The sequence below is a fragment of the Dama dama genome, chromosome 9 (assembly GCF_033118175.1).
Source record: "Dama dama isolate Ldn47 chromosome 9, ASM3311817v1, whole genome shotgun sequence".
Taxonomy (NCBI): Eukaryota; Metazoa; Chordata; class Mammalia; order Artiodactyla; family Cervidae; genus Dama; species Dama dama.
The window spans coordinates 81,332,800-81,357,439 of record NC_083689.1 but is presented as its reverse complement, the minus strand read 5'-3'; the positions used below and the strand labels follow the sequence as shown (position 1 = coordinate 81,357,439).

At 42.2% G+C, this 24,640-nt stretch overlaps 1 protein-coding gene across 5 annotated transcripts in view; it reads right to left on the bottom strand.

Annotated features, from left to right (window-relative positions):
- TENM2 (teneurin transmembrane protein 2) overlaps positions 1 to 24,640 on the bottom strand; it is a 1,030,924-nt gene that overhangs the window by 397,699 nt on the left and 608,585 nt on the right. For 4 of the 5 annotated variants that reach the window (XM_061149488.1, XM_061149489.1, XM_061149490.1 and 1 more), the window contains one exon: positions 12,057 to 12,266. The exons of the other annotated variant lie outside the window; for it this stretch is intronic. In XM_061149488.1, coding sequence (XP_061005471.1) covers positions 12,057 to 12,266 — 210 coding nt within the window. The remainder of the gene's footprint in view (positions 1 to 12,056; positions 12,267 to 24,640) is intronic. 5 annotated transcript variants of the gene reach the window in all.

Sequence of the window (24,640 nt, the reverse complement as noted above, 5' to 3'; positions counted from 1 at the left end):
ACCCTTGTCTTGAAGTGGTGACAATTTAATGTTGACACGAGTGACTTATATGCATGAAATACCAAGAGAATATTACAGATCAGAAAGTAATGAGGTGCTAAATTGAATAAGGCAGCCTATAAGACTGGTGCAATTCTGACTCTGGCTGGAGTTGAGCTATGTTGGTTGGGAAAGACGTGGGGAAAAGATGGGACCTGTGCTTACATGGATATTTGGATTAGTAATGAGGAAGAACAGTTGTTAGGATATCTCCTCCATTTCATGCCATTCGAAGCCTGGGATTTTTCAGCAAGGCTGGGGGCTGGGTTTGGATAAAGTTATAAAGCCCTAAGTAACTCCACAGGGCTCCCTCATCAACAGTAGCAGATATAAGACAAATCTACAGTTTTGATGAAATGTTTCAGTGACAACCATTCAAGTTCCCATCGCCTGTTATCACCTCAAAGACATAGCCTCTAATCAACGTACGTATGTCGAATGAAAATACATCTGGTAATATTAAACAGCTACTGTTTGACTGTTCTAACATTGAATGAAGTGTTGTACACAACCAATCCCTTGTACTTTGTTTTACAATTTTTTTCTGTTTGTAAAGAGAAAAATGCACATAGTTTACAGAAGTGAATAGTTCTATAGTGTTTGCTTCAAAAATAGCAATCCTTTTGCATCACTACCAATTTCTTCTTTCCCAGAGGCAACTACATTTACCTATTTTTTTTTTTTAGCTGATTATTTTTGTATTTAGCTCCAGGTCTATAAATAACATGTTTTGCTGCTATTTCTTGCACTTCCAATTTTAGGCATTATCTAGTAACTTCTCACTAGAAAAATGCACAGCTAGCCTTTTTCTTCTACCTGCTCCATCCATATATGTAATATACTCTTCCATCTCCCCATCCTTCTGATATAATGCTTAGATCAATATTCAGTGTTTAAGAGCTGAGCCGTGTCATAAATGATAACCATCTTTCATTTCTTGAACAATTTTTTTGTTGTCTTTTAAGAATTTACTTAAATTTATATATATGTATCAACACTGCAGACTGATTTCTTTGTTCTTGTTGTACTCCTTACTCACTCTGTGTGTCCTTGGGCAAGCTAAACTCCCTACACCACAGTTTTTCCATCTGTTGAAAAAGAAGATCATACCAACCCACAATGTAATGGTGTCAATGTCCTCCAGTCAAAACACCACTAGGAACACATGGTGGTCAAACAAAGTTGGGTTAATTAACTCATTGCAAAGAAGGTGCCATGGGGTGCTTCAGTCGAAGGGTATTAGAGAGGGCTATGTTGAATAATCGGGATTGATGCTGAAGCTGAAACTCCAATACTTTGGCCACCTCATGCGAAGAGTTGACTCTTTGGAAAAGACCCTGATGCTGGGAGGGATTGGGGGCAGGAGGAGAAGGGGACGACAGAGGATGAGATGGCTGGATGGCATCACCAACTCGATGGACATGAGTTTGAGTAAACTCCGGGAGTTTGTGATTGACAGGGAGGACTGGCGTGCTGTGATTCATGGGGTTGCAAGGACTTGGACACGACTGAGCGACTGAACTGAACTGACTGATGTTGAATAATTTTAGGGAGGGGCCAAAGAAACAGGCTCTGCATTTGGGGCTGTCAGAGAGTGGGGATAACCCTACGATTGGATATCTCAATATATTTCATGTACAGGAAGGGTTGAGTAGAAGAGGCTAACACTATCACTGGTAAAGAAAGTACTGTTACTCATTTTAGCCTGGAGAGGGGGGCGTTTTGTACTTTTCTGTTTGGGATAGTGACCTGGTTTCTGTCTTTATTCAGGCAAGATTACGAAATGGCCTTGTTCTCATTTTATTGTACTTTATCTCAACCCCAGAGTGGTCCTGATGAATGCTGGTATTCTATAAGACTGTTTAGGTTCAAGGGGAGGATAGCATGGCTGAGCTGGGAACGCTAGGCCAGTTCCCCCCAACAGCACTTTTGCTGAGATGCTAGTGTCAGGCTAGTTCCCAGTGTGAAGGGCTGATTTTCTTGTTCTCATAGGTAAGGAGGATTAAATGAGCTGCCATCTGTAAAAACCATTAGCACAATGACTGCCATAAAATAAGCCCTTAAAAGTGTTTGTTATATGACACTAAAAGCACAGGCAACAAAACAGAAAAATAGGTAAGTGGACAGACAACACTAAAATTAAAACATTTTGCATATCAAAGCACATTCAACAGACTGAAAAGGCAACCTCCAGAATTCAAAAATATTTGCAAATTATATTTCTAATAAGAGATTGATATCCAGAGTACAGGGCTTCCGTAGTGGCTCAGACAGTAAAGAATCCTCCTGCAATACGGGAAAGCTGGGTTCAATCCCTGTGTTGGGAAGATTCCCTGGAGGAGGGCATGGCAGCCCACTCCAGTATTCTCTTGCCTAGACAATCCCAAGGACAGAGGAGCCTACAGTCCATGGGGTCAAAAAGAGTCAGACACGACTGAGCAATAAGCATATCCAGAGTGCAGTCAGAACTCAGATATATTGTGGGTTTGGTTCCAGATAACCACAATAAAGCTAATACTGCAAGAAAGAGAGTCACATGAATTTTTTTTTTGGTTTACCAGTGCATTTAAAGTTATGTTTATATTACACTATAGTCTATTAAATGTGCAATAGCATTATTTTTAAAAATGCAATGCATATACCTTAATTTAAAAAACATTTGATTGCTAAAAAAATGCTAACTATCATCTGAACCTTCAGTGAGTTAGAGTAATAACAGCAAAGATCACTGATCAGGGATCACTGTGTCAAATATAATAATAATGAAAAAGTGAAATATTCCAAGAATTGCAAAATGTGACACAGAGATACAAAGCAAGGAAATGCTGTTGGAAAAAAAGTGGTCCTGACAGATTGATTCAGGGGAGCCACAGAACGTCAATTTGTAAAAAAAAAAAAAAAAAAAGGAAGTGCAGTAAAACAAAGCTCAATAAAATGGGATACACTTGCATATAAAGAACTCCTAAAATTCAACAACAAACGGCCTGATTAAAAAGTGGGCAAATAATCTGAGAAAACATTTCTCCAAAGGCCAATAAGTACACAAAAAGATGCTCAACATCACTAATCTGATGATGAGCAAATGCAAATCAAAACCACTGCACATGCATTATGATGGCAATTATAAAAAACAAAGAAAATAACAAGTGTTAGAAGGATGGAGAGAAACTGTAACTCTTGTGCACTGCTGGTGGGGATCTGAAATGGGATAGGCCTTGTGGAAAATGGTATGGCTAGTCCTCAAAAGATTCAACATAGAATTTCTACATGGTTCAGTGTTCTACTTCTGGGTATACACGCAAAAGAAGTCAGAGCAGGCCCTTGAACACATGTTTGTACACCAGTGTTCACGGCAGCATGAGTCACAATAGCTGAAAGGAAGAAATAACCCAAGTGTCCAGTGACTGATTAAGGAATAATTAAAACACAGAATCAGAAGATTATTATTCAGCCTTAAAAAGGAAGAAGGAAGAAAGCTCTGACACATGACACAATCTGAATGAATCTTAAAGTCATGAAACTAGGTGAAATAAACTGGTCACAAAAAGACACATGTTCTGTGATTCCACTTATATGAGGTACCTAGCATAGTCACATTCATAGAGGTAGAAAATCAAATGGGGGTTGCAGGGGGCTGGAGTGAGTAGCGAGTTAGTGTTTCATGGGTAGAGAGTTCTGGTGGGAAGATGAAAAATTCTGGAGATGGATGGTGGTGATAGTTGCACAACAGCGTGTGTACTTCTTGCTGCAGAATGGTCCACTTAAAAATGGCTAACAATGGTAATTTCACATTATGGAGAAGGGGATGACAGAGGATGAGATGGTTGGTGGTATCACCAACTCAATGGACATGAGTTTGAGCAAGATCCAGGAGTTGGTGATGGACAGGGAAGCATGGCGTGCTGCAGTCCATGAGGTTGCAGAGTCAGACATGACTGAGCGACTAAATGGAAGTGACTGATGCTTTATCACAATGTATTTGCTAAAGTAAAAAGTAAATAATATCAAACTTGATCCCTGCTCCATCTAAGTCTTCTTTCAAGATACTTAGATGCATCAGAATGTCCTTTAATATTCATGACAACTTTAGGAGTTGTAGACTCTTACTACTGTTTTACCGATAAAACCGAGGCATAGAAGAAGTAAGTCATTCATGATCACAGTGTTACAAAGTGGCTGAGTTATGATTCAAATCCAACTAGTATAGATTTGAGAGCCCACTCTTAAGAACACAGTTCTTTTTAATTATTATATTTGGGAGGGGTCTAAGAGATTTACCAGGGGCTGGGGTTATTACTTCTGTTAGAACTGCCCATTTGTAAAAGAAATCCATCATTTCATTTAGGTAGAGCATCGAGACATCTATAGTGAGACTGGGGCCACATTTTTTTTTCATTTATTTTTATTAGTTGGAGGCTAATTACTTTACAATATTGTGTTGGTTTTTGCCATACATTGACACAAATCAGCCATGGATTTACATGTGTTCCCCATCTTGAACCCCCCTCCCACCTCCCTAACCATCCCATCATTTTAAAATGGCTATTTAATATTAGCCGAGAAGCTAATTAGAATTAAATATAGTCTTTAAGAAAATTTGGGAAAAACTGAAGTTCTGGATAAAAATTGTTAGGGCAGGAAACTGTTAAGATGTTGCATATAGCTCCTAGGGCATCTCGCTTGTATTAATATCATGAAACCAGGGGCAGAGATGGAGAGGCAGAAAGTACACAATGCTTATCGACCTTGGGAATTTTGTCAATAGCAAGATTATTTGCTGAGAAGGAACATTTCGGTGCCGTATGTCACTTCCATGCTGCGCATCTCCAAAGGAATTACCTGTCCATCTTGCCTGTGTGCTCATTTGCACTGTGGTGCAGACAAGCGATCCCAACCATAGCTGGGCTGGCAATAGCTGAACCTACAGAATTCCTGTGTGCGGGCGCATGTGCACATGAGCATGCATGCATTACAAGAAGGCACAAATGAAAAGAAGAAAAGGTCTGACCTCTGTTTATCAATGTCAAGAGAGTCCCTGAGAACGATCAACTCCCAGTCTCAGGGTGGAAGACCTCATTTAGGAGGTGCTCTGGGAGCCCGGGTGCTCTGCTTTTTCTGCTTGTTGGGATGGCAATCAACATTTTCAAGCACGTGTCACCAGATGCCAAACCATGCTCCTCAAACTCTGCAGGGAAACTGCAAGGAGCTACTTGGCCTGACTGCGTAGGTCTCAGTTTTGACAAAGCCCGAGAGGATGGGGTGAAGTCCACACTATGCAGGAAGAGGGGTGGAGGGTAGGCTCTAAATGGGGGGGGGGGGTGTAGTTTGGTCCAGCTGGATACAAGGAACTTACACACACAGAATCTTAGAGCAAGAAGGGAAGCTTTGGGGCCAGTGCTCAACCTTGACAAGCAGGGAAACTGAGGCACAGGATTGACTATTAAAGATCATGCTGTGAACTGAATCTTTAGCCTCTCTTTTAGGGCTTTCCCATTATACCCAGGCTTCCCAAACTTGCCAGACCCTAAGAATCATCTGGAGAGAGATGTGAAAGCACAGTTCCTGAGCTCCTCCTGAACTTATTCAACCAGAATCTTCTGCAAAGAGTCAGGGGATGTGTGTGTTTGCCAAGCAGAGGAGGTCAAGAGTAGTTTTGTGATGTGGTATCAGTTTTTCCCCAATCTTTTAAACAGCGTAACTCGTGTCCCTTAAGGCAATGCTCTCACTGTCTTCTGTTTCTCTCAGTAAGTCACTCAGATATTATCAAGGTCAACATTTAACAGGGCGGGGGGGAAGTCTCTGGAACTAGGAAGGTTAGGTTTGATTTCTCAGCTTTGTGACTTCAGTCACTTCCTTGTGCCATGGTGTTTTCATCCGTGGGATGGGTAAGATGGTAATCCTCTTACTCTGGGATGTGGCGGGGAGTAAATGAAAGGAGAATGTGCTGTGCTGTGGTTAGTCCCTCAGTTGTGTCCGACTCTTCGTGACCACATGGACTGCAGCCTGCCAGGCTCCTCTGACCATGGGGATTCTTCAGGCAAGAATACTGGAGTGGGTTGCCATGCCCTCCTCGAAAGGAGGTATATAAAGTGTCTGATGTAATACCTAGCATAGAGGGAGAAGGCAGCTTCGGGGGAGAAGCAAACCCATGTGTTCTGCATTGAGGGCAAGAGCAAGTGAAGGTGTGCCCTCCCCAGCCTCGAGACAGCATCCTGGACTTGGTCCACGCTGCTGGAGCACTGGAACCCTCTGGAGAAGAGGCAGTCAGACCACTGCCTAGAACCTGAAAGGGATTACAGGCAGCTCTGAACATCTGGCCCTCACGTCCAAGCTGAAGGAGAAGAACTGGGAACCAAGCAACTCATGCACAGAATAAATCCAATTTGGGGACATGAATGAAATTTGGACTCAATTTCCCGACCTCCAAGTCAAGAGTGAAGAATGAAATCTCCCCCCAACAGGTGTGTCTCTTTCTGCTGAGGCTCCCACTGAGTCCTGTATACTGGTTCTGCCACTGCTTGTCATGATATGTACAAGTGTTATTCAACACCTTCTCATTTAAAGACAATTGACAAAGTTCGAGAGGATCAAAAACAGGAGAAACCAAGCAAAAAATAGGTATATTGAATATGGTTTGTATGTTCCTCTGAGTTGGGATATTCTAAACTGCCTTCACTCCCCCTCATTATCCAGTTTTTTCCATTCACACATGATGTAAAGCATTATACTTAGCAGTTCCCGAAGACACTGATGAATTCATTTATTTAATAAATACTTATTGAGCATCTATTTTGGACCTAACACCAGAATCCTACAGAGGAGCTTTATGCATAGTGAATTGAACCTAAGAGAAGAAAGAGAAGTCTAGAAAGAAAAAGGTTAAAATGGGGTACCTTAAGAAAGGTGCAATAAACTGTGAAGAGATGCCTCACTGGAAAAGACCCTGATGATGGCAAAGACTGAAGGCAGAGGAGAAGAGGGAAGCAGAGGATGAGATGGTTAGATAGCATTACCAACTCAATGGACATGAATTTGAGCAAACTCTGGGAGATAGTGGAGGACACGGAAGCCTGGCATACTGCAGTCAATGGGATCACAAAGAGTTGGATACGACTTAGCAACTGAACCACCACCACAGTCTCACAATGTAGAAGGATTTTTAAAAGAAAACAAGTTAGCATTATCAGCACAGTCAGATCATCCACGTGTCTAAGAATTGCTGTGAGCTATTTAGGAAATCCTAAATAAAATTAAATTAGAGTGGGCATAATCTATTTAAGGAGACAAGAAAATTTGTAACATATTAGAGGAAAAATTCTTCCTTAAGCCTAAAATACACTGGGTTGGCTAAAAAATTTGTTCAGATTTTTCTATATGCATGTAGAGGAAAACCCAAATGAACTTTTTGGCCAATCCAATACAAGGTGACGTCACTTCATTAACTTAAAAATATTCTGGGCACTCCCCTCATGCCTCATCTCAAATCCAGCCCCGTGGATGGTGGGAGGAGTCAGATGAATGAGACTGTCTTCGGGCAGTGCTTTAGTCCACAGGAGAGGATGTCATTTCTAACGTCTCAAAGGCTGTCAAGACAAAGCTGTCATATAGAATATCTGCTTCTCAGGTTCTGGGTGAGGACGACCACCCCAAAGTTGACTAATTTCCATAAACATTTAGTTATGAGCACTGATATTTAAGGTCTGTTGCCCATGGGACAAACAGTTGACATGGTCTTTTATAGAACTAAGGTTTATCTATGGATCAAATCAAGTTTTGCCCTTGGGTTGTGCAATTTTGGCACATTAGTAGAAAGGTTTTTTAACTGAAAATGTTCTCTATGGCTCATGAGGAGGGAGGTCATAAGACATTTTGACAGGACACTCTTTCGCATGCATTATAGCATGTTTCTGGGAATCAGTCATCTTTCTGGCCTCACTAATATAAGGATTCGCAGAATTTCCCTGAAGCAGTCAGTTGATTTGCTTTTATCTCACGGATGTTGTGTGTGTTGGGGTTTTTCTCTTTTTGCTTTGGTTTCTGGGAAGCTTAGAATCAAGTTTCTCTATCTTAAATAATGGAACAGGACTTTATGTGTATGAGCCTGAATGTGCTTTTCTCCCTAGATTTTTCCCTTTATTCTCTTATAATTTTCAAAAACTTATAAGTTTTTGAAAAAAATTTGTTAGAAGCTGTCCAAATTATAGGGAAGATGTAAGAGAAGAAATGAATGAATGAATGGCTGAATGAATGAATGGATGAGTGAAGTTTTTTGCTTTATGATGCCAGATAAACAAGAGTATCATTTAATGAGCTATGCAACTGAATTCCTGAACCACTCTAGGGAACTCAGGGCTTGCTGTTTTGAAGTACTATGTTCTTTAGAATTAACCAAGGTGAAGCTTTTTAAAAAAGAGTTGGGTACCTTCAATGCACTTTAACAAAGTGATACTCTCCAGCGGAGATAGCTTCTTTGTCACACAGAACCAATGGAAAGGGTCCTGGCAGATGCATACTGATTACATTTCTTCTGCATACTTTGATGTTACTAATGAGTATTCAAAACCCCTTTATTTAGACTTTTAAGAAAATGGAAACTCAACCTTTTAGAGTGGAGGAGGTAAGTCAACGCTTTTAGACTATAATGCAGCTGCCCGGGTATTTTCTGCTTCATATGCTGACAGCAAAATGCAAACCCCATTCCTGTTTGGAAGGTAGTCTTGTGCGTCCATCTGCAGGAGCCTCCATTATGCTGCCACTGGGATCCAGACTTTTTTCTTCCAGATGACTTACTTCACAGAATCTGAAATTATGCTGTTGTAGACAAGAAACATCTCTGGAGCTGACCTGCTCCGGCAGAAGGTCAGAACACAGGATGAGCCACTTGCCGGAGCTCAGTTATCTGGAAGAAAATGCTTGAGGGGATGGGAAGCACGCCTCTTCGAAGCATCTTACTAGCTGTACGTGGGTACCAGCACGATTGGCACAGATTGAAGGTTAGAGCAATTTGGCTGCACAGGTGCCAAGGTTTTAGTACCGTCCACTAAGGAATGCACTACAGTCACAGAAAATAATGGCAGCGGGGCCACGACGGTGAAGCTTTGTTGTTGCCTTGAGATGTTCATGTTGTCAAAAACATTTTAGTGCGTAGTTTACGTCCAGTTTGTCTCTTTAGAACAGAAGCTCTTTGAGCAGGAAATGAGCACCCTGACTCTCTTAATGATGGGCTTCACTAATGTCCAGTCATAACAGCAACAATCAGAGGGCAGCAGGAAAGAATTTTTTTACTGTCATGTATGTGCTGAAGGTGTTGGAAGGGGTTTTATTTCAGCTAAGAAAGATACAAAGACCAAACTGGTCCCAGATCTTCAAAGCACAGGGTCATTGCCAAGAGATCGGCTTTGAAAGGTCTGTGTTCTTAAGCAGCTGAACATAACACAACCAATCACGTGGTCACTTTGTTTGTGCCTGCACAGCTACTGAAAAAGCCAGCCCCTTTCATCAAACTCAATTCAGAATACCCAGGCATGGCTCTGCACTTTGCATCTTCTGTGTCAAACTCTATTTTCAATCCTTTATGTCAAATTTAAATTCATGGCAACTACATTCAGATCTTGATAGAATTCCCAATTTGCTTTGGACCCCATATCCATTCCACAACACACACACACACACACACACACATGTGAGCACACACATATTCAAAATGGATTTGCACTCACTTTAGCACTAAGCCAGAATCAAGAATTTTGAATGGCGGCCAGTTGACCGGAGCTTTAACCAGTTCTCAGGTTAAGTAACCTTCCGACAACAAGGATAGTGCACATTTGGATCTTTACCCCTTAGGTGAAGAAATCCTGTCACTGTAGTCTTAAGTGGGATGAAAATGGACCCTCAAATTTTCTGTAGTATTTTGCCCTATTATTGAAGCTTAAGTAGCTATCAGTCTGAAGTGAGCAGAACAAATTGGTGTGAGTGAAGAAAAATAGATAAGTTTGAGTCCGAACACACACATCTGTTGTGTCCACCAGAAGGAGGTCTTGATTAGGCAGCAAATCAACAAAAATTCCCTATCAACCACTTACAATCTGATACAACAGAAAAGAAATCACTCACAGCATTATCACCAAGAAAACATTCTAGACAGCCCTGAGGTATGAATTGACCCCTCTTATGGAAATCATCTTGGCTTGGGTATACATATATGCATAAAAGGAGATAGTTTTTAAAAGCTCATTTTCTTGCTAATAATCATCTGTTTTTAAAAAGCTATCAGCAGGTGCACCTCATTTCAAAAGCCTCTTGTCCTTTATAATACAATATTCATCACGATTACATAGTATGAAATAAAAAGCAGCAAAACATAAGTGAGGATAGTTCAATTAAATGCAACATAATCTCAGAAGCAAAGGAAAAAAAAAATGATCCTGTAAGCTAAAATCAGGTTCCGATGAAAGAAAAAAGGGAATATATTTCCACATATTTTTAATTATATAGAATTTCCTCAAACATGATTTTTCATAATATATTCCATTAAGTTAACATCATATTTGAAGAAAGAGCATTTTCCGATTTCATTTTAAGCCTGATTTTGAGCAATTACAGTGTCATTGTTCCGCGGTAGAAAGGTTGAATTCATTTACTGTGTGGTTATGCTAGTTATGATTGATGTCTCTTCTCCAAATGATAAACCAATCACCCCAATGATGTAATGTCATTTTAAGAGTGCCATAATCACATTTCTCTCAAACTAGAAGCTCTGATGAGTTCTAATAAAGATTTATGGTAGATTAAAGGCCTTTATAATATCAACAATGGATTGCTCATTTGATGAGAGATTTGATTAGGTAATTTTTTTTTGAAAAAGAATATGAGTTTACTAAATATATCAGGGCTGGCTTTGAAGAAGGGCATGGGCCATCATAAGTAGCAGTCCATCATTCCATCTCCTGAATGAATCATCTGTAATGTATTTAGGAGGTCCTCTCTAATTGTAGGGGTTGAGGCCATTGGTGGCATATACTCATGGATGGAGCCCAAATACAATCTCAGCAAGGAACACCCTTGGCATGGAAATCCAGAGCTTTCTGGATTGCTTTTGATGGGATATGCTAATGAACACCATGAATGACCAACTCCAAAGATAACTCCCAAGCCTTGGGGGTCGGGAGCAATTTATTTCCGCAAATGTTTCTCCTTGGGCTGTGGGTACTTAACCCTAGATGCTGCCCAATCCTACATTCACGTGTTTTGTGAGCCACCAACAGAAGAAATCAAAATAAGGCATGGCTACTTCTGGGTCTGGGGCAATTGCACCTATGATTTAGAGAACTGGAACTGAGGCAAGTACCACAAAATCCTCAAAAGGGGGACGGAATGCTGTGACCCCTCCTTTTGATGTGTGAATGTGAAAACCACAGTGAGAACCAGGGATTTAGAGGTGGCATTTATCATGGTACCATGGAAGCAGCTCATTAATTTCAAGTGAAGTGGGACAAGTAGAGGGTCAGAGGAGAGGTCACCCTCAAAACACTTGGCAAGACATTCAGCATTCACATCAGGGGAACACATTTTGATTGCAAAATCATCTAAATAAGCAAGGAAGAAAGAGTAAGAAGCCAACCATCAAAAAAAAAAAAAAATCTGAGATGCATATGCATTGGTCACGTTGAGGGTGTCCGTCGGCTATGACCAGAATCACAGTAATATAACATTCAATATTCCATCATCTCTCTGCACTTCATCTTTGAGATCTGCAGATTCTCACGTGCAGTTGGGGGGAAATTCTTCCCACTGAAGGAGGGCCAAGCTCTGTTCAGATAAGCCACACCTCTTCAGTAACCACAACCTTCAAGAAATAGACCCTGAAACCTCAATGTCACCAGACGACAAACGCATTTCACCTCCTCGCTCCCCACACCACCTTCTCCCCAGCCCTGGTTTCAGAGGTGTTGTTTTGCAGGAGATTCCAAATCATCACACACACACCACCACATGTTCAGACACCACGGTTTCCTTACCACTGCTGGAGGCTTGCTGGGGCCCTGAGCATGCTCTGAGCAGGTATGAATTGGGGGAGAACTCCTCATCGGGGTTGGTGTCCATGATTTGATGGGAGGTGTTGCTGTCTAGCAATGGCATCTGGCAGCTAACGGGTGGAGGATTATGGGAGCTAGGCAGCTGAGCAGATGGGAGGAGGCTAGACGAGGATGTAGGTGGAATGGGACGACCTGGGAAAGAGGACAGAGGGGTCAAAGGTCAGCAATGAGTGTCATGAGAGCATCCAGAGAAAGTTACATTACAATCACCTCACAATACAAATATCCAAAAAAAAAAAAAAGCTCCAGATGTGTATTTTTTTTGAGTGATTTGATGTTTTTTCCAAAAGTCCAAATTCATACGACCATAGTTGTGTATTTCAGAAAATGGACATGACAAGAGAAGTATCCATCGACACAGCTGAAATGGGATCAGTCAGGAAGACATCCACTTCCTTCTGTCTTTCCTGCTATGGTCCTAATCGAAGTCTCCACCATCTCTTAATGAACTAACTCCCTTCTGTTCTCCCTGCTTCCACTCTTGCCACACACCTGTCTCTGACCCTTTGTCTCTCTCCCTTCTCTACTGCAGACAGAATGCTACTTTACTGATAGAAATTAGATCATATCACCCTTCTGCTTGGCACCTTCTGGTGGCTTCCCACTTTCTGTAGAAAGAGACCCAAACTCTTTACACTGCCCTGCATGTCTCATCTACAGTGGCACCAGCTGCCTCTCCATCTCACCTCTGATAGTGGTACCATGCTCCACTTTTATTCTCCAGCCAATGTACCATCTTTATTTCTGTTGCTTGCACACATCACATCATTCCATCTTCAGAGTCTTTACACTTCCCGTCCCCTCTAGTGGAACATTCTTTCTTACCTGCAACCTCACTGATACTCACAAGCCTGCTTCTTTTCATTCAAGCCTTCCCTGTTTGCCTTCTTGAGAACTGCCCATTTATCTGCTCTATCCTGTCATCCTGTTTAAATTTCTTGACAGCCCTTATGACTATTGGAAGGGAGATAAGTCTACTTATTTTATTCACCCCTACATACTCAGTATCTTTCTAACAAACAGCATCTGTTGAATGAATGAACAGATAAATAAGAGAGACTAAAATCAAATTCATTAGTTTGGGGAAGAAGGGGAGGAGAGGCAGAAAGGGTGACACATTTGCATTTCAGAGAAGTGGCCAGTGCCACCATAGTCTGGTGGCTCAGATGATAAAGAATCTGCCTGCAATGAGGGAAACCTGGGTTTGATCCCTGGGTCAGGAAGTTCCCCTGGAGAAGGGCATGGCAACCCACTCAGTATTCTTGCCTGGAGAATTCCATGGACAGAGGGGCCTGGTGCACTACAGTCCATGGGATCCCAAAGAGTCAGACACGACTGAGCGACTTTCTTTCACCACTGTCTTCATCATGTGGTTCTTCTGGACATCACTGGGAAATTCCTACGAGGACCATCCACACCAAGCCATAGGGAGGAGCAGCCAGCCTGGAAGGAGGTGGGCAGTGTTTTGGAGCTGGCCTTCTGTCAAGAACTTCTCCTGCACAGAAGGCCCTACAACCTCTCTTTTTCTGCGGCAGGGAGCTCCTGGCAGCAGAAGTGCTGAGTGGAGGTAACTGCTGTGTGGACTTTAACCTGATTCACCCTTGTATCTTGGGGTCCTTGTGATTGCTTGCCTGCTGGTTTGTTCATTTGGAAAGCAAAGAAAAATGAGCCAAGAACAGCAGCCCAGGGGATATGCCCTAAATCGGGGGTTGTCGAAAAGAGGGAAGGTATTAAGAAGGCAAACTCAAGAACCAGGTTAGAGTTTCAACTCAGGCAAGACATGCCCGAGGCAGAAGAAACCCATGTTCCTGCTTTTAGGTGCACTGCATCTGTGAAGGCATTTTCAGACATCTCATTATTGTTAAGTCGCTCAGTTGTGTCCAACTCTTTGCGACCCTATGGACTATAGCACTCCAGGCTCCTCTGTCCATGGGATTTCCCAGACAAGAATAGTACAGTGGGTTGCCATTTCCTCCTCCAGGGGATCTCCCTGACCCAGAGATTGAATCTGCGTCTCCTGCACTGCAGCTGAATTCTTTACCACTGAGCCATCTGGGAAACCCTCAGACATTACATCTGGATGTATATTTTTGTCATCGCTTTTTAATTGTATTTCATGATCAGTTCCCCAGGGCATTAAATGTTATTGATAGATCATTTTGAATCAGTAAAATGTTCAAGCATCTCCTAAAGGGACTCTGCTAAACACTAAGGATACAAAAATAAGAAAGACATCATCCTTGCCCTCGGAGAGCTCACAGTCTAGTGGGAGAGGCAAACAGTAAAATACATCATTTCAGCAGCACATGGTAAAGAGCACGATGGTCCCAAGTAAGAACATGCTTCTATGGGGGCCCAGAAAAAGAGACTAGGTCGAAGTAGGGGTGGAGAGTCAAACAAGGATTCTTGGGAAAGGTAGTATGCAGGCAATCTTCAAGAGAAGAGGAAAGGGGCTCTTGGTGAGATGAAACACAATGAACAGCAGCACAGACGCATCAAACCACTAGCCGATTACCCTTTTTGAGGGTGGGAGTGGCGGAGAGAGAGAGGAAACAAGGTACCCTTAAAGTTTAAATGTTAGGGGCTTGGTAACACAGTCAAAGAAGACTCATTCCTGAAGTAGGTCAATGGATGAATGAAGTTTGATTTTAAAAATCCAATTCATTCATAACTGTTCAGGAGACATATAAGGCATGATATTCTTGCCAGATGCTCTGGCAAGGGTAGGCTGAATAATCAGCATGTGATCAGAATCAGTACACACATTTAATCAATGTGACTTCCCCCCAAAGCTGATAAAAATACTACCATCATCATTATTATTTTAACTGCTAATCTTTTTGCATAATGACTATCTGCCTCTCACAGCACAATCATGATCAGTTCTATGAGGTTAAATGATTATCATCCCTATTTTGCAGATGAGAAAACTGAGGCACAGCACAGTGAGACTGCATAGGCAGCAAGTGACAGGGGCCAGGTTTGCCTATTCCCAAATCTTCTCTCTCACCAGTCTGCATGCTGTTTGCCTAAACTTCATGGTGACAAAAATGGAAGAAGGTGACATACAAGGAGGGGAGGTGATGGATAGGAAATCATATTTCAAGTTTCCCATTTCCCTATCCCAAGGCACTCTGGAGATTTCAAATGAGAAACACTGCTTTGAATAACCACTGATAGCAGCTATCAGCTGGTAGAGTTCAAAGCTTTTCTCAAAATTTTGTTATGAAGTTCAAAGTGGCTTCTTCACAGCCATGCTACCCTCCACCTTCTTCAAGGCTCCTTGATGCAGAGGCGGCCTGACCAGGGCACGGTGAAGTTGGCATTGACATCTACTTAGCAGCGGGGCTGTGGCAAGAATGGATTTTAACTCCCAATCAATAGGCTTTAAAGTTTGTATTATTGAGGCATATCTGAAACTGCATGTTGAAGAACAAGGGTGGCTGGAAGCCAATTTTTAAATTCCTTTGAGTGACTGAGGTGGAACTGAAGTTCAGGGGCAATTTTCCAGGAGCCTGATATGATAGTTGCTGTGAAATCATTCTTTACATGAACTTCTGGAAATTTTGTTCAGCACGAATTCATTTCCTAGAGTACAGACAGGACTGCTTTTTAATTTATACACACACAGACAATGGAAAAGCAATCCTAACAGTGCAAGCATGGGGGTTATTCCCGTCTATTAGAATACATACTGCAGAATTATCTTATTCCTGTGAAATCCATGCACCCTTAAGCTTTGGGAGCTCCTTAAATTCTCTAGCTGGTATCTACTGCTACTTGGGAAATTTCTCAGTCCCAAGATCTGCCCCCAATCAAATTGTGTGCTGTTCTCTATTTGCTATGTCATTTGCTAATTTTGTTCACTTATGCTACATTTTTCCCCATGACTATTCCAACTGACAGAGACCATCTGTACAGACACAAACAGGTTCCAAAGTACAGGGGAGAAAGCTGGAACTTACACAGGCTCACTTTATAGACCATGATTTCTTACTAAAATACTTAGTGTGGGATGGGCATGAAACCAGGGGCTACGTCCTTATCCAGTTCCTACTTGATGCACTATGTGGGCTCCCTGACCCCCAAACTATTTTTGAAATTTTATTTTGAATGTGTGTAGAGTCCACGGCAAATATACAGAAAACCAGGTTTCATCAATCTGTTAAAAAGCAAGAGGAAATATGCAAAGGCAGCAATATGTCATTCATTCAACTCACATGGTCTTGATATGTGTGGGTGTATGTGTATGTGTGTTTTCTTAAGATCCCCATGTAAATCAAAGTCTAATTATGTGTGACTGGATTCCCCATGACCTTAAAAGTGGGAACTAAGTAAAATTTGCTGATTTTTCTGCTTTCAAATGAATAAGATTTTGTGACGGTTTCAATTCATACCATTTTTTGGATTGAAAGACACATGGCATGGGCAGACCACTTCAGTCACCTCTCTGCACAACCTCTGGACCCATCCCTATCCTCACTCCATGTAAAGAACAAGCCTGCCCCTCCTGGAGGAGTGGGCAAGCAAGGGAATGGTTATTTGTTCTCACTATCTTCTGCTGTGGCAGGAGCCCCAGTAAAGCTTTGCCTGAAAAAAAAGGACCCTATGCATTTTTACCTAACTAAAAAATTTATGACATTTTGATTCTACTTGTTTGACTTAGTATGAACAGACTGCTAGATTTCTAATTAAAAAAAAAACAGATATGCAACAAGCAACAAAAGTTTACTGTATAGCACAGGGAACTGTAGTCATTATCTTACAATAACCTATAATGGAAAATAATCTGAAAAATAATATATGTGTATAACTGAATCACCTTGCTGTGTAACTGAAACACTGTAAGTCAACTACGCATCAATAATGCATATATTTAAAAAAAGACATATGGCCAGACAAATTAGTTTCATGCTAGCTCTGACTGGCAGAGGCTGTTCAGAAGGCTGTGTTGAGAAGGATTCTGAGGACCTCTTGGGTTCTGAAGGAAATAGTCCTATCATCAAATAGAAAAATCATGGATAAGGAATGAGGGGAAAGGTAGCATATCTTTAGAGTGCACTTGCCATCTATGCTCCAGCCCTCCATACATCATCTGCTTCAGCCACATCTGAAAAATTTATTCCACACCATCTGTGCCTTAAGTCACCTTGCTTTCACTCCCAATGTCTTGATCACAGCTCTGTCTTTCTTCTTAAACTGACTTGGATCCAACTCTAGTTCTCCCACCCAAGATTAAATGGCTACAATCTACTCTCCATCCCCAAAGCAGTAAATATCATCCGTGAAATTGCTGCTCTGCCCAACTGTTGCTAACACATTCACTAATTTATGATTGAGGGCATGTTGCAGATCAATTCCCCAAATTTACTTCCAACAAAGTTCCTCTTCCGTTCAAAAGATTAATGGCCAGCTGATACAAAAATCTTTTGCGTAGACAATGCATAACTGATCTATGCAGGGAAGGGGTATCAGGATACTTGGTGGAGCAGAGACACACAGGTGGGAGACAGTCAAAACAAAACAAAACAAACGTCATGGAGAACAATTACATATAAAATAATAAGTGAAATGAACTCATTATTAAATATACATGTGATTTCGCTTTGTGCTAAGAACTTAGCCAAGTATGTTACATGCACTATTCTCTTAGAACATTCACAACTTCTCTGTGAACAAAATCCTATTATCATCCCCATTTATAGGTGAAGAAACTGAGGCTGAGATGGACTAACTTTCCTAATGTTGAACCAATAGCAGAACTGCCTGGGATTTGAATTCAGGTGTTCTGATGGCAAAACCCAAGCCTCAAATGGCTCTTTCAACTTCCCACACTAAAGAAGAGAGATTGCTTAAAAAAAAAAAAAACGAACAAGGTATGAACCCCAGACTCAATGATCCTCTTCTGGAAGGCACCATAGAGGTCATCCTAGGGGAGGTAATTAACTGGGGACAGAAACAAGGCTCCACCTGGAAATAGTCAGAGATCACGCACACACAATACATGATTTGCAAAGAAAGAAAGCAATTCTTAAGTCAGAAACAGGAAATCCTCTGTGGTTTTGTAAGTTTAAGGACTTAATAAAAATATCAGTTTTGTGTTAAAGTTGAGGTTGCAAAAGGACTGCGTTAACAAAAACAAAGCAGTTGGTTCGAGAATTCAAACAATTGCCCTAATGGTACTTCCCAATACTTACTGTTTACTCAGATGTTTGACTAAACTATCCATTTCCCCTCAGATGTTTGGGATTTATGAAATCTCTATTTTTGACAGAGTGAAAAGTGAGGTATGTGGGTATGTATGTAAACAGAAATCATTCCAATGCCTGAGACTGTGCCCTCCTTTTGTTGAGGAGGAAATGGCAACCCACTCCAGTATTCTTGCCTGGGAAATCCCTTAGACAGAGAAACCTGGTGGGCCACAGTCCTTGCGGTTGCAAAGAGACTGAGCAACTGAGCATTTGGTTTGATGAATAGTTGAGGAATGTGGCCCCACATTCTTTGGAGTTCCATGTGAACATCATTCTGGAAGATGCATCAGATCTTTTCAACTCTACCTGGTTCCACACATGGAACTTGACGAAGGCTGTTGGTGGGACAGCTCACTCGAGGTCCGGTGAGCTCAGGGAGGCACTGGGGCACAGGAAACCAGCCGCCACCACATCTGGTCCAAAGTGCCCTGACAACAGCTTGAACCGGACTCCACGCCTCCAGCTGAAGGAATGTGGACGGACCCGCTGCACATGCGTTCAGCCGACGTTATGTGCTAAGAAAAAGACTCTGGGACTTTTCACATACCCTTCTCCAGTTGTCAGGTAGTCAGAAAAGGAGTCTAGAATGGCGGTGGCTAAAAGACAAGGGAAGGGAAAAACCCTTGAAAATAGAACAAAGGAAGGCCCAAGGACTACCATAGATGTCAGGGGAGTTTGTAATTTCCTTGGTTCTGTCTTGTCACAACAGAACTTTGAAGTGATGGGCGGACCAGTGTTACAACCCTTGGACAGACCAGTGTTACAGCTCCATTTTATTTAGAAAGTAAAGGAAAATACATCCTCGAGGCATGAGGGCATGTCGGCCCAAAAGACACGAAGAGGAGAGGGGCCCCCCAGCCCAATTTTGGCTCCTCTTTTTATATGTTTTTTCTCCTCTCCCTGGGCCTGCCCTATGTAAACAGGGCTAGCCAGCAGTGCTGTTTGTTTTACCTGAGGTCCTCAGTCTGGTTCTTGGACCTTCCTTTGTTCTATTTTTGTGGGCTTTTCCCTTCCTTGTCTTTTAGCCACCGCCATTCTGGACTTTTTCCTATTCTAACTACCTAACACAATGATCACAGCAGCACTGTCTAGAGACTCAGGGATGTTAATAAAAAGAACAGAGCAGAACCAAGATCTGAACTTCAGCTTGTGTTTTACTAAAACTGCAATGGCTTATTCCTAAACCTGGACTTGGCTCATGTTGAAATTCACCTGTTAATTGCCTTCATTATCCAACCCACCCCATTCTCATTTTTTACTCTGCCTTAAATGAAATTCCAGATTCCAATGGATGTGATAATCCAACAGTCTTTGGCAAATGAGGATTTCTGCCTTCCTGCTTACAGTATTCCTGTCTCGATACTGTGCAGTCCATCCTTAGTTCCTTGGTCCACCCGCCTTTCCTCTGTCCTCCAGAGCCCAAGTGGGGAATGGAGAGGGCACAGGCTCTAAAGCCAGGCTGACTGAGCTCTGGCACTTTCTCTGTGAGTTTAAGCAATTAACGTCATCTCTTTGGGTCTCTCTGATGACACTAGCACTGATGAACACTGACTTTACATGCTGTAGTGAAGGCCAGAGATAATATACCTGAGGCGGTGTCTGACACCATGGTTAAGTGCCAGGGACTCAGATGGAGACAATGAAACCTGTAGCTTACTGGTTCCAGTTGGTCTGCAAGTACCTACTCTGTGCGCATGGCCATGTGATAGTCATGGGGTCTATCATTCTTTCCTCTTGGGTTGAGTCTGGTAGACAGTGAGGCTGGAACAATGTAGCTATCCTGCCAGTCAAGGGGAGAGGCTGCCTGAGAAGGGTATGAGCGGACAGCAGAGGTGGGAGGGGCAGAGAGAGATATTCGGATGGCACTGTTAGGGTACTGGATTCAGCTAGGACTGAAGCAACTCTGTCACTGAACTTCTCAATATATGAACCAATTCATTCTCCACCCAACCCTCTTTTTTTTTTCGTTTTGTTTTGTCCAGTTTTTTGAGCCAGTTTGAGTTGGTTTCTGTCACTCAGAACCAAAAGCATCCTGTCTAAACCTGGTTACCAAGCCAAAGTGAGAATATGACTTGGTCGACACCATAAAGTTATTTAATATAACACCTAGAATAGATTTCAGGGCAGAAGACTTCCAGAATTATGAGATGCTCATGTTCTATAAGCTGATTCCCTTCTTGTTAAGTCATGAGAAATTGAACATGTTGGGTCCCAGAGAAAACATTTATGGCAGGGGGTACCTAGTCTATTGATATGAATACTATGGGCATCAGAGAGTAGGGGAGAGATGCCGGCAAATGTTGGTATCAATCAAGCTTACACTGCAGTAGCCTTCTGTCCTTGGCAATGGAGAGAAACTCAGATGATCAACTTCTAGCTGGACTGGGCCTTACAATAAATATACTGATCTTGGAGTAGGGCGAGAGAAATCACCCAAGACTCAATTTCTTGCCTGTGTCTAAGATTTTAAAAAAGAACAGAGATAGTAGGTTCAATCAAAACTGTAGAATGCAGAGCAACTTCAATGAATATAGCATTTGAAAATTAAAATAGGCATATATATGTGTGTGTGTGTGTAATTTTTACATCATATTATGTATTTATATTCCCCAGCTAGCTGCTTATATGTAGTGCCAGTGTTAGTCTAGATCAGTCATTCTTAAAGGGGGGAAATTTTGTCCCTCCAGGGGACAACTGGCAGTGTCTGGAGACATTTTGGTTGTCACAGTTAAGTGGGGCGGGGGAGGGAGAGGATGCTACTGACGTCTAGTAAGCAGAGACCAGAGATGCTGCTAAACATCCTACAATGCACAGGACTGTCCTCCACAACAAATAACTTCCAGCCCCAAATGTCAGCAGTGTGGAGGCCAAGAACCCCTGTGATTAAAATCCTTTGTGTGACATAGTCAGTTTCTAAGTAGCTCCTTTTATCCCGCCCCCGCCCCCAACTTATAAGAACTAGGTAGATATTAGAGAAGGAAATGGCAACCCATTCCAGTATTCTTGCCTGAAGCATCCCATGGACAGAGGAGCCTGGCAGGCCATGGTCCATAGGGTCACAGAGAGTTGGACACAACTGAGGTAAATAAGCATGCAGGCATGCAGGTAGATATTAGAAGTAAAAATTGTATCCAGTTAGCTCTTCCCCTTCACCCAAGAAAACTTCAAGCAAGTAAGTTTAAGATGCAAATGGGGGGATTTAAGTTAAAGAGAGGGAAAAGTTCTTCAGAGCAAATCTAATTTGTTGCTAAGAGACATTACAGTTGGCCTTTATCCAGAAGATGGGGAGACCTGCCTGTCAATAGAGTTGGGTTGCCTTTACAGATGTAAGAGATTCAGGGGAGAACATTCCAGCTCAGGTGAGGTAAGTGCATCTCACCTGAGGAATTTTCATGATGACCTCTTATGTCTTCTCAATGAGGCAGTATCAGCTTAACTGGGCTTGAGCTATTCCATATCAGCCCATTTCAAGTTTTTATTTTTACAGCAGAAGACCTAATTGCCCTCTTCACTCACACTTCACTGAACTCACTAAAGCCCAGTTAAGCATTTTCTCGAAAACAAATCATTTTCAGATGGCCCTGGCAAAACTATCCTGATTTCGCACAGGCCATTATACATAATTTATCGGAAGAGTGGCAGGCTGTTGGACTTGCCCCAGTTAAAGGGCCTCTTTCAGGAGCTTGAGCATGAACTGTCTTCACAGTTTGGGGCTCCATGCCTTTAAGTGTCATTCCTCGATCTCACGAACAACTTGCCTGTTTATATAGCACATCTTCCTGGCAGCATTGCACTTTGGAAGGTGTCAAATATAGATCAGGCTCCAGATAGAGGGGAGAGTTTATTTTTGAAGTAATATGATTTCTATAATTTTTCTTAATGCCAGCCCTTTCATATTCATGAGATGAAATGCAGCAAATCTGTACAGTTTCCCCTTTGGAGGACATAAATTCTATTCCACCAGAAGCAATACAACTCTTCACCCAAGGTAAGGGAGTCTCAAACATGTTCTGACCACAAATTCCTAGTTCCTTGATACATGCATTTTAATTACATCTCTCAGCTTCTTTAAGATGAGATGGTATTATTATTTTGGTGATGTGCACTTGCGTGGATCAGTGCTGACTGACGGAACTCTCTGGGATGATGGCTATGTTCTACGTCAATATTTAATGCATGTGAATACCAAACACCTGAAAGGTGACTACTGCAAATGAGGAAGTGAATTCTTAATCTAAGTTCGTATAGCCACATGTGGCTGCTGGCTACCATATTGGATGGCCACCAATATGATGTCTAAGTCTAGCCTATGGTTCTAGCTTGCCACTAAATGGTATCCCTCACTCCTGTGTCTTTCTCCTCCATTCAAGAGCCAATATATTCTGAATATACAGATTTGTTCCTGACATCCTCCTTTACTCTCCCAAGGCTCTGCAGTGCCTATGAAACATACTTCTAACTCTCCCATGGAATTATCTCTTCCCAGATGCTCTCACGCCCTATACTCTAACCACATCAGAGCACTGGGGTGACTGAATATCCATCTTCTCCTACCCTCCTTCCCTGTGTATGGAAGTCACTCCTTTCTCTTTGACAGATTCAGCCTTCTCCTGCAAACCTCCTGGAAGACTCAGCTTAAGCATCATCTTCTTTATAAATCTTCCCTGATCACCTCACCCACTGGTTACCCAGGACATCCTTGTATCATTGTGTTTGTAATATGTTAACATATTTATTTTTCTATATGTCCGGCTCATTCATAAGACTATGAATGATTGGGTAGAAATGAGGGATCATGCACCTCTGTATGTTGGTACCCAGTTCAGAGCCTGTACACTGTAAGGAGTGGTGTTATTGGTTGATTATAACAATTTATGCCACAAATATGTATTGCACATGTGTCAAATGCACAATGGTGTTGACGTCACTGCTGGACGCCATTTCTATTGGTCTTGGGCTTTTGGTGCCTCTCAATGTATCAGTATTTTGCTGAGAAGAATTTATTCTGATTTTAAATGTATGTTTTTCTTTTAATCAAGTAGCTGGAACTTTACGAGGTGGACCATAAAGAAAGCTGAGTGCCAAAGAATTGATGCTTTCGAACTGTGAGGCTGGAGAAGACTCTTGGGATTCCCTTGGACAGCAAGGAGATCAAGCCAGTCAATCCTAAAGGAAAGCAATCCTGAATATTCATCAGAAGGGCTGATGCTGAAGCTGAAGTTCCAATATTTGACCAACTGATGTGAAGAGCTGACTCGCTGGAAAAGACCCTGATGCTGGGAAGGGTTGAGGGCAGGAGAAGGGGGTGAAAGAGGATGAGACGGTTGGATGGCATCACTAACTCAATGGACGTGAGTTTGAGCAAACTCTGAGAGACAGTGAAGGACAGAGAAGTCTGGAATGCTGTAATCCATGGGGTAGCAAAGAGTCGGACATGACTTTAGTGACTGAACAACAAAAAAATATTCAGCTACTGCTTCATCTGGTGCTCAAACGAAGACACAGCAGCCTGCGACAACCTTGGAGGGAAACCTTACTGCTTGACTTATTAACAGGAAATGCGTCAGTTGCTAAGATGGTGCTTTCTGAGCAATTCTCCACGGTGGTGGTGCGACTACTTTTTGGCTTGGCTGGGTTGACCTCAGAACCTAACCCCTGTTCACGATGCACTCCCACTCTATAATCATGAAGGTGTCCTATCCTAGGGACTGCTTCAGAGGAGTGACCCAATACGGGCTAAGAACACAAGAAAGAAAGTGAAGTCGTTCAGTCATGTCCGACTCTTTGCGGCCCCATGGACAATAGCCTACCAGGCTTCTCCATCCATGGGATTTTTCAGGCAAGAATACTGGAGTAGGTTTCCATTTCTTTCTCCAGGGGATCATCCCAACTGAGGGATCAAACCTGGGTCTCCCACATTGCAGGCGGACTCTTTACTGTCTGCACCACCAGGAATCCCAAGAACAGAAGGGGCAAGCACTCAATGCAGTTCCTACGGTGTCACAAGTAATACACAGAACATACACGGGGCTGTTTGCTAGTCCTCCTGTAACCTACATTATATATGCATAAGAGCTTATTTGGGGGGAAACTTTTAGAGAAAGACTGAAAGAAACTGTATGCCCATGACAAAACTTAATTTTCAAAAAGCTTCCTTGGGAAACATCTGCCATGACATGTAGGAATCCATCTTACTTTTACGTTCACTCCTTGGGTTCATGATACATGGAAATATAAGACTGCCAATTGCTAAGA